At 35.4% G+C, this 11,439-nt stretch overlaps 1 protein-coding gene across 4 annotated transcripts in view; it reads right to left on the reverse strand.

The window, feature by feature from the left end:
- Positions 1–11,073, reverse strand: part of FANCL (FA complementation group L) — a 77,724-nt gene extending 66,651 nt beyond the window's left edge. For 3 of the 4 annotated variants that reach the window (XM_025353743.1, XM_025353742.1, XM_025353741.1), the window contains exons 1-2: positions 10,613–11,073; positions 1,461–1,519 (exon numbers count right to left, since the gene is read on the reverse strand). In XM_025353743.1, the coding sequence (XP_025209528.1) occupies positions 1,461–1,519; positions 10,613–10,708 (155 nt within the window). In that variant the 5' untranslated portion in view covers positions 10,709–11,073. The remainder of the gene's footprint in view (positions 1–1,460; positions 1,520–10,612) is intronic. The other variant, XM_025353744.1, reaches the window with a different exon arrangement.
- Positions 11,074–11,439: the final 366 nt, after the last annotated feature.

The following is an 11,439-nucleotide window of genomic DNA, read 5'->3' on the forward strand; positions in this document are numbered from 1 at the left end:
GGAATTACTTTTACTTACCTACAAGTAGGAAGCCTCTCTGAGTTTTCCCCCACATGGCCTTTTCAAACCAGCACAACTCTCTCCATTCTTGGTAGTTCATTCAAACGTCCATTGGTAACCCCTGCTCGAAATGTGCTTTCTCTCCCTTGCTATCAACTTGGTGACTTCAATTAATTATCCCTTTATTGTGGTATCCTTAATTTATGTTCTGCTAGTTTTTTCTACTTAATGAATTAACTTGTTCAAATACGTGTATCTTTAAAGAACACTGTAACTCCTCCTTGAATGCATACCATTCTCTAACCACCTCTTTTTCTTCAAAATACTTTATACTTTCCTCCCACTCATCCAGTCCAAAATCCAACACAAATGGCTTCTGTCACCACACAAAACTTACTTGCATCTAACCTATCTCTCTGCAGTCCTCAGCAATGCTAACCATGCCTTGCTTAGGCCTTCTTTATTTGGCTTGAAAGACTCTACTATCCAAATTTTCCTCTTTTCTGGTCAATCCTTAGTCTCCTTCTAAGTTCCTCTTTAGTGACCAGTACTTTAAATGTTGGTATGCCCCAAGGTCTCGTCACTGGCTTTCTCTTCTACGACCCCCACCAAAACTCCCCGCCAGACACAGCACCAAAAAGCCTATTCATAATCAAGGTCCCAAATCTTTCATCTGTTGTAACTTCCACATACATCTGCACTCCAGGTCTCATACCCTAGTTCCACACCACCATATTACTACCTACTAAATAGCTGCTCTTGATATTTCACACCCAATATGACTTAAAACAATCTCTCTTCTACTTTTCCATCTGTGACCTCTTCTCTAGCTTAGTGATCTGAGCCAGGAATTTGAAAAGCATCCTCTATTCCTTTTTCCCTCTTACCTACACTTCCAGTGGTCACAAAATCCTCTCAATTCTACTCACAAATATCTCTGGATTCCTTTCCCTCCATTCTTCTTCAGAAATATTTAGAGGAAGAATTGAGATTTGGGGTGGTACCTAAATTTTCAGTCTCATATCCTGACTAGTTGTATCTACCAACACCCAATGTTGGTGCCTAATTTATGCCAGGACTGAACTGATGTGAGTCTTCCCATATAATGAATATACACATTAATAATATCAGTCAAAAGTTGGAAAAAATGTTTTCTAATCCTTTTGTACTCTCCCTTTATATACTTGTTCAGTATTTGTTTGGGAAGTATACACAGTTGCTGTTTACTGCTTTAAATTAAAAAAAAAAATGAGAGAAGTAATGTTTAAAAGCACTTTAGTAACAGCTAAATATTTACAAATGCCACATTGGTTTGGAAAAATCAGAGATGTTTCTTTTGGGGCAAATGACTAATAAGCATTTTAGGCAAAACTCTAGTCACTAGAATCAATTTATACCAAACGTACTGCCTGTACCACCAAAATGCAAAAATGCACGTTTATAACTAAACACCGTATCACCTTGCATTCTTCAGTTGTAAATCTTCAGGCAACACTACTTTAAGGTGGAAGTCTCTTCCCTGTGGAAAATATTGAAAAGGATCACTCAAATTTTTATCTTTCACTTAATGCTAAGAGAAGTTAAACAGAATCACATAGAAAAGACAATGCTTTCCTTTATTTTCTAAAAGGTATCAACTTGATCCACATCTTTATAATTGTTAAAATATATGCAACAGAATATTGCATTTGAGGGAAAATAACTCAAAACTGTCTTACGGAAGCTTTGTAGTTACTGGGAAATCAAAACACTCAGGTAAGACTTTCTTTTTAAAGAGAAAGTCACTCATAAATACAAGAAATAATACAAAATTATTAATACAGGCCCATAGAAGAAATTTCAGTGTTATTTCTTAGGAAATAAATTTATGAAAAAAAAAAAGAAATTCCTTCAAACTGCTTTAAAATGGAAGAAAAACATCACAATATAAAATAAGGATATATAACATAATATAGTCTTCATGTTTGCAGCTTAGTTTCTAAATTTTAATAAAATGAAAATATATTTAGTTACACAATCTATAGAGACATAAGTGAAATACTTTCATAAATCAGAGTATATTTAATTCTCCCATTAGTGGGCCTCTAATTTTTCTGAAATCCTTAACATATTAACTATGTATCTGAACAAACAGAATTTTACTCAAGAGTCTAAGAAAGACCTCTGAGACATTTACTCCATTTTACTTTCTTGGAAAAGTGAACGGGTAAGTAGTTTAAACTTTGTAACTTAAATAGGACAATACACATGAAATTTGAGCAAAAATAGCAGAAAAAGACAAACAGAAATGTAATCTTTTCCTCCAACAGAATAAAATGAAAAAGAGTAATAAAATTCTCAAAAAAAACAATTACCATGTGGAATTTTAGCACAGTCTCCCTCAAAGCAGTTTCAAAAACAGAGGAACACAATTAAATGTACCCCATAACCTTTACTTTCATGGTAATATTACAGTTCTGACTTTCATTACATTTAAATGTCCTTTAAAAAAAATGAAACAAAATGTACTACTGACCTTTTCAAAAGGTCAAGTAACAATAATTCACTATTTCATTAAAGCACTAAAAGGTATTATGTAGTAACTTTAACCTAACGTTATAGACAGCCCACACATAGGTGTAAGAACAATTTGGAATTCACACTTTACATGAAAAATAGAAGAACTATTCTACTATAGAAATCCGTGCTGTTATCTGAAAGAATAAAATTCCAAAGTCCCTTATTTGCAAAGCCCAGCCATTTTAAAAGGTCAAATAACATGTCACATGCCACAATACTTTCCTGATTCAAGAAAATGTCCAAAATTAGCCTTTTAGTTAAAGCATCTAGAAATATTAATTGTTCTCAAAAGACGGATTTTCCAGGCTTTCAGGGAACAGAAATACTAACAGTTGCCTAAACCTCCATCTCCCCACACATCATCTAGAAAAGCTACATTAATTAACATATTAAGAATAAATAAAACCACAAAAATCCCATGTTTTCAGCCAAAAGACAGGGTACACTATAAACCTCAAATTAGCTATAGGAAGAAAAATATAAAGCACTTTCCAACAGAACCTACTCTAGGACTCCCATAGCAACTATTTTTAGACTGCTAGGAAGGTCAGGAAAAAAAAAATGCATGGGAGAGAGACTGGGAGGAACGAACAAGTGTAAAAAAATAAATAAATAAATAACAAGCTCTGGTAAATCAGAACACTGACCTACAAAGAGAAGACTTAATGTGAACACAAAAGTCAAGGAGCCAGTCCTGGGAAAGAATGCTTTAGCGGTAGAAGATAGGAGAAAAAATAGGTAGAGACACCTTTTGGAAACTGCGTACTAGGAGGTAAAAGAAGAGTAGGAAACTTAGGCTCTTATATGAGTAAATAAAAAAACAACTCCTTCCCACCCAGCACTCACCAACATGTCATCCATTAAATAAATTACACTTTGCTTCCCCAACAGAAGAGGGTATTCTTAAGCTAGGAATTTTATAAACTATTGCAAACAGCCAGAATGTCCATGAATACAAAGATACTGTCTTCATCAATGCAAAGCTACTATGAAACAAAGAAAGAAAAAGAGACTCACAACATTTCAGGTGATAACAGATCCCATGCAAACAAAACCCAGAAACCATAAACAAATTATAATAATAAATGAAATAAATGAGCATTTATATCAGACATTTTCAAATGAAAATGAGAAATTATATTTTTAAAAATGAAAAGGAAGAAATGAATGAGCTGAATAAACTCAGGGTGGAATGAAAATAAAGAAAAAGACAAAATTATGTGAAAGTGAAGGAATAAATTTTAAAAGAGTCCAAGGAAGAACAAAATTAAATACAAATGTCATAAAGGGCAAAGAAAAAGCAAGAAAATTACCAAATGAGAAAATGAGAAAAAAACTAAAGACCATCAGAGAAAAGGAGTTGAAGTGGAAAACAGACCCAAAAAAGTCCAGACTACATATAATTGGAGATCTTGGAAAGAAAAATAAAATAGTAGAAAAAAATATTTAAAAATATAATCCAAGTACACTTCCTAGAGATCCACATACCAAAAGGGTAAGAGGCCACATGATAAAAGTGACTCACAATGATCAACTCTGAGATATATCTTAATTAACAGACTTCCAAAACAAGAAAAAAGTCCAAAGTCTCCAGGTAAAAGATCGAATATATAGGAAACAAAATATAATCGGAAACAGACTTCTTAAAGTAAATTAAAAAACGAAGCAAGAATGAAATAGAAAATGTTAAGAAACTGAAGAGAACTGCTTCTAGCCATTATGGAGTAAAGGGGGCAGGATTTATCTTCCCTCCTTATTTAAAAATGGGACAAAACATATGAAACAATGATTTTCAGATATTAAACAGACAGTGATACTTGAAAGAAGGGAAACAAATGTAAAAATGCCTAAAATTATCTGTCTATGATGGGAGTATTTTCAGGCTGCAAGATAGGGATGGACAAACAAATAAGAGCATAATATTCTCCCTGATTTGGGAAGAAACGGGTGATCAAGCAGAGGCCAACAATTGTACAATTCACAAGGTATACTACCAAGCAGGAGAGAAATGCATGGAGAGTACAGAAAAATACAGAGAAACTCCAGCGAATTTCAGAGGATTCCTGACAAGGAGTCTTCATCAAGGAGTCTTCAGCTGAGTACTGCTTGCTCCATGGATATGAGGAAAACATCCAAAGGTGGGAACGTACAGGAACAGAGTCTGCAAAACAATCTCTAAGCTCATACAAGGCTGGGTATAGCCATGTTCCAACCAGCCAGCGTGGAAACCTTGTAATATAAGAGCCATTAAATAGAGTGCTCAGAAGGTGTTGCTTCACTTGTAGAGCTTATTTACCTTAGAATAAAGTCTGCTCTGGGTCTACCTAGCAATGCTTAAAAGCTTAAAGCTTAAAATTACTTGGAAAGATCAAACTGTTTCCAAGTAATTTAACTGTAGCTCACAACAAATCTCAAGAATACTTAGAGAATGAAAACATCTAGCATGCAACAGGTAGAATTCATTATGTCTAGTATACAATCAAGATATACCAAGCAAATACATTTCCTGCAAAGAAGCAAGGCAATACCCACAATGAAGAGAAAAATCAAGAGAAACAGACCTAAAAATGGCAGCGATAATAAACTTGATCTTAAAAATTAAAACAATTATATTTCATACGTTCAAAAAGGTAAAGGAAAACAAGTGTACTAAATAGAGACAGGAAAAATTTAAAGAAAGACTCCCTCAAAAAACACAATGTTTGAGATTTTTTTTTTAACATAGTATCAACAGCAGATTCCACCTTACAAAAGAAGGTATTAGTATACCTGAAGACATATCCCAAATAAAGAGAAAGACACTGAGGGAAAAAAAAGTGAACAGACCATGAGTGAGTTGTGAAAACTTAAAGTGACCTAAAAGCACATGTTTGGAGTCCCCAACACAGAGGACAGAAAAGGAGGAACAACAAAAAAAAAGAATAGAAAAGAAAGAAAAAATAACGGCAGATGTTTTTCCAAATTAAATGAAAATATACACTCACAGATCCAAGAAGCTCCACAGACCTTATGGAGGAAAAACATGAAAAAAGCTACACCAAGGTACAACACACATCAAAGTGACTGAAACCAAGGACAAAAAGAAAAATCTTAAAAGCAGCCAGAGGAAAAAAATATTCTATTTACATAGGAACAAAGAAAAGAGCAGAGATTTCTCATAGAAAACAGTGCAAGACAGTGGAGTAACATCTTTACAGTATCAAAAGAGACAAAATTGTATAGCTGATAAACCAATAGTGCATAAAAAATGGAATCCTAATACTATTTTAAGGCAGATCATGATAGATTTAATATGTGTATTATAAACCCTTTAAGCAACTAGTTAAAAAACAAAAAACAAACACACAGCCAATAAACTGGCAAAGGAGATAAAACAGAATTATAAAAAAGAATTCCAATAATACAAAATACAGAAAAATAGGAAAAAATTAAAAACATGTAAGACAAACAGAAAACACACAGCAAGAGTAGATTTAAATCCAACCATATGAATAACCATGTTAAATGTAAATAGTCTAAATACCCCCAAGTAAAAGGCAGTGACTATCATATTGCATAATAAAGCAAAGCACAGAAGAAACACACTTCAAATAGTAAAACACAAATAAGTTTAAAACAAAGAAGTAAAGATAAACTATGGTAACATCAATCAAAAGAAAGTTGGAATCTATATGTTAATATTGGAAAATACAGATTTCAGAGAAAACATTATTACTAAAGATAAGAAAGGTCATTTCATAATCCTAAAGGAGTCAATTCATCAAGAGTGCTTAACGGTTCTAAAAGTTTATGCACCTAATAACAAAACTTCAAAATATATGAAGCAAAACTGATAGAAATTAAATAGAAATTGAAAAATCAACAATGATTGTTGGAGATTTCAACATCCCCTCTCACTAACTGATAGAAAAAGCAGACAAAAAGTCAGTGAGCATAGTGCTACCCAGTGAGGGCCTGGGTAGCACTCTGAAACAATTTGACCTAATATATAATTCTCTACCCAATAGCAACAGAATATTCACTCTTTAGAGTACACACAGTATATTCACCAAGATAGACTATATTATTGGTCATAAAATTAAGGCTCAATAAGTATTTTAAAAATTCAATCATACAAGTTATATTGTGACCAAAATGAAACTAAATTATAAATCAATAACAAAAAGATATCTAGAAAATCCTCAACATTGAGAAAGATAATCATATTTCTCAGTAAGCCATAGATCAAAGAAGAAATTAAAAGGCATTTGGAACTGAATAAAAACAAAACTATAGCACACCAAAATTTGTGTGACATAGCTAAACCAGTATTCAAAGGAAAATTTAAAGCACTGAATATCTGTACTAGAACAGAAGAAAGATCAATTATCTTCCATCTGAAGAAATCAGGAAACTTAAGATCAAAAAACTATCCAGGTAGAAACATAAAAATAATAGAAAAAAAATCAACGAAATTAAAGGCAGCTTCTTTAAAGAAATCAGTAAAATTTATAAACCTCTATCTAGATGTATCGGGGGAAAAAAAGGAGACATAAATTACCTATATCAGATGAGGATGAAAGGCATTTTTTACTTATATCCCTAAACTATTTGACACTCCTACCTCTAGGAGTTGGTGCCTAATTTCCCTTCTTTTGAACACAGACTAAGAAACTTGCGTCTAAAAGAATAAAGCAGAAGTAAATATGCGTGACTTCAGAGGCTAAGGGATTAAAGACAATGTGCATCTTTATTGATCTCTCTGTTGTATCACACACTCAGGGAAAGCTAGCTGCCATGTTGTGATAACAGCCAAGCAACACTATAAAGATCCATGTAGTGAGGAACTAAGGCCTCCTGTTAAGAGCAGTAGCAAACTGAGGCCTCATGGCTAATAGCTACGTGAGTGAGCAATCTTGGAAGCAAATCCTTCACCTCTAGCTTGACCAGCTGGCAGCCCAGGACAGCTCTGAATGCAGCCCAACACAAATTCGTGAACTTTCTTAAAACATTATGGGATTTTTGTGATTTTTTTTTTAGCTTATCAGCTATCATTAATGTATTTTATGTGTGCCCAAGACAATTCTTCTTCCAGTATGACCCAGGGAAGCCAAAAGATTGGATACCCTGTTTTAGATCATCAAAGTCTTGGCAAATATCTTGATTGCAAAATCATGAGAGATTTTGATCAAGAACTACCATCCAAGTTGTTCTCAAATTTCAAATCCACAGAAATGGTGAGACAATAATTGTTTTTGTTTTAAGCCACTAAGGTTTGAAGTAAATAGCAGCAAAAGACAACCAACATAGAGAGCATCATTACAGACCCTAAAGACATTAAAAGGATAATAAGGGACTATTATAAATAACTTTAAGCCAATAAAATCAGAAACCTAGATGAAACTAACAAATTCATTGAAAGACACAAACTACCAAAGCTCACTCAAAGGAAAGAGAAAATCTGGTAATAGAGACAACACCTAAACCTGATTATATATTAGGTCACAGGAAAAAATACCAGTAACTTCCATGGAGACTTTTTTTTTTAATAAACAATACTGTCTAATTACAATACAAGAAAAATTAGAAATCAGCAACAAAACTAAAAACCAAAAAGGACGTTCCACGAGAAAATTTTTAAAACCTATTAAGGTGCATAGTAAATTGACATCATATAGCTTCTAAGAAAGGTGGTGACAAGACTACATGTCAGCATCTATAGGATACTTTTGAAACAGTGATGAGAGGAAACGCAAAGCCTTAAAAACTTATATACATAAAACCTGCTCACTGGCCAAATCTGGGACAATTCGAGGATCAAAATAATGATTATAATCAAATAATTTTTTAAAAAGTCCATGCATCCATTCTAATATAATTAAATAAATGAGAAAGCAGGCAATGCTACTCCTTATAATAAATTGCCACTTCATAAATACAGAAATGACAAGAGTTAGAAAATCATCATTTGGCAACCATGATAGTAACAGTCGACTCAAGTAAAAGTCAATGGATGCTAAAACTCGAGAATGTGTGTGAAAGTTTGATGCCTCAGAGTACCTCCCCAAAAATACTTACGAATTACAAAAGGAGCCTCTGGCAGATGACACCTTAACCAGGTGATCAAAGTTAACATCATCAATAATGGAACCAATCAGGTAACTTCACAAGCCTTAAGAAGGACAAAACAATCTTTCTGTAGTTTCCCTGCCAAAAATGCATTATGTGATATAGTGAGGAAATATCATTCAAACCCAAATTGAGATACAATCTACCGAATAGCCAACCTGTACTCTTTAAAAATGTCAAGCTTATAAAAAACACAGACTGAGAACTGTTCCAGGTTAGATATGACAACTAAATGTAACGCGGGATCTTAACGACAGATGGTAGGGGATAGGGGGTATAAAACATACAACTGTATCATAAACAAAATTTGAAATATGGACTCTTAGACAATAGTATATCATTAAATATCCTGATTTTGATCATTGTACTGTGGTTATGTATGAGTGTGTCCTTGTTCTTATGCAATTTATGCTCAAGTATTTGGGGATAAAAGGGAACTATGCCTGATTTAACCTCAAATGGTTCAGGAAAATGATGTGTACACGCGCCCACCCACATACATATACTTAACAACGATCAATCAAATGGAGAAAATGTAAACTGGTGAATCTAGGTAAAGGGTATACTGGAATTACTTGTGCTGTATATCCTTGCTAGTTTTCTGTAAATTTGAAATACACACAAAATATTTTTAGACACGTACAATGTTCAGGTTAAGATTTAAACAAACTGCTAAGGCAGGTACAAATTGGAACTGTAGCTACAGCAATGGTCATAAAAAACTTTCATCTAATCTCAATTCTAACGGCTGCACTTGCTTTCTAAGAGGCCTTAGCAGACATAGACATACATAATAGTATTTGCCTTAAAGTGCCTAAAATTAGGTATAACATGCTTCCTGTAAAAATATATATATATAATTTAATAATTTTTCCACTTTTCTAAATGTTGTCTAAAAGAGAATCATATTTTCAGCTAGGTAATTCAAGAAGAATACTTCTAATTGGAGAGGGAAAGGTGGATTAACTTTTTTCCATATGGAATAATGAATTTTAACCTCTACTTTCTGTGATGGTCATATGGTAATTCCACATATACTCAAAGACTATGCGTGATGTCGGGAAGCGGGCACAAGTTTGGTGTAATGGTCAGAAAGGAAAAGTCTACACTCAAAATCCTAACCTAAGGTACCCTGGTGCAATGTAGAGAGAAAAAAAATCCAGGACTGAACTGCGTTTAAGGGATTCTGATGTCATTATCAGCAAATAACGTCTCCGGTTTCCCATACCCTGATTTCTTCAATTAGAAAACGGGAATGATGATTCTTTTAAAAATTTCTGCCTCAAAGGGCTGAGGATTAAGTGAGCTATTTACCTGGAAAGAGTTTTGTAAACTTCGAAACCCTACACATGTGTTAGTATGTGTAATAAACTCCGTAAGAGAGGCCACTGGAATCAGCAATGGTAATTAATTCCATTGCTGTCATGCTTCTCCTAAAAAATACTGTAACTGTGGATGTTCAGGTACATACGACTTGGCAAAGGGCCAAAATAAGGTTTTCTTCCCAAATATTCTTTCTACAGGAAACACGAATATGATTAGCCCAGATTCCCGAGTGAACTCATCAACATCCGTGGAGGTGAAGAATGTTAAAATCGAGTTAGGTCAAAATTTACCACCAAAAAAAAAAAATCAAAGAACAGTCAATTACGGGACACAACGAAGAAGGAAGCCCAAACTCAGGGAAGGGCGAGGGAGAGAGGAGGCGTGGCCCCAGCCCCGCTCCACGCCGCGCGCCTCCTAGCTCCTCATCCCGCGCGGAGACCACAGGGGTAGCGGCGACAGCGGCGTTTCTCAAACCTTCAGTCTCCCAAGAGCCGTCACGCGCCGCCCTTCTCAATCCCCACAAGTCTGGGCCCCTAACCTCCTAGCCTGTCACAGACTTCTGCGCGCAGCTACGCTGCAAGAGGCTCTCTTAGCTACAGAGCAACCACTGGGCGGGTACCTGAGCTGAGATGAATCCCTCATACACGGTTTTCGACCGGTTCTGTGGCAGAAGCAGCGGGCACTGGCGCAACAGGCTCGCTTCCGTCACCGCCATGGCTCCAAGTCCGGAGAGACACAGAGAAGCTCTAGACCTGCTGGGTCCTGCACATGCGCAGTCCGCTTGCGCTTAGACGCCGCGGAGCGGAAACCCGAGCCTTGGCGGGAAGATCCTGGAGGATTCCGCGGGCGGAAATGAAGGTAAAGCGCAGGCCAGGCCAAATGGCGCTCTGCCGGAGGCAACATGGGGGCTCCCCAACCGGTAGTGGGAGGGAAGATTGCGCTCAAGTCCGCAGGACTGACTGACCAACGTCATTCTAACCTCGATTGTCCCAGGAGCCCTTTTGATGATTCTGTTTGACTTTGTTGAAAGACTTACAACTTTGGTGTTACATTTCCTCCAGAATAAAATGACTTTTACAGCCTGGACATTGTAGCACTTCTGTCTTAAACCTCTCGCACCCCCTTCTTTGCTGTTGTCCTCTCTCCCTTAACATACAGAATAATGTATTATTTTGTGTATCATTATAGTAATATGTATTATAACACATTCATTATATCATACATTACAGTTCTGTAGCTTACTAAGTTTAATCAGATATATTTGAGACACACTCACGTATATACGTATATATATGTATTGACTAGACTCAAGTCAACAGTGGACTCAGTTCTGTGTATGGCACTCACAAATACAAAAAGCAAAACATGAGTGAAGACTGCTGATGGACTTGAACTTAATTTTCCTCTGACAGCCCGTGCAATACGTTTTTCTAACTCAGGAATGTT

Source organism: Theropithecus gelada, chromosome 13 (genome assembly GCF_003255815.1).
Source record: "Theropithecus gelada isolate Dixy chromosome 13, Tgel_1.0, whole genome shotgun sequence".
Taxonomy (NCBI): Eukaryota; Metazoa; Chordata; class Mammalia; order Primates; family Cercopithecidae; genus Theropithecus; species Theropithecus gelada.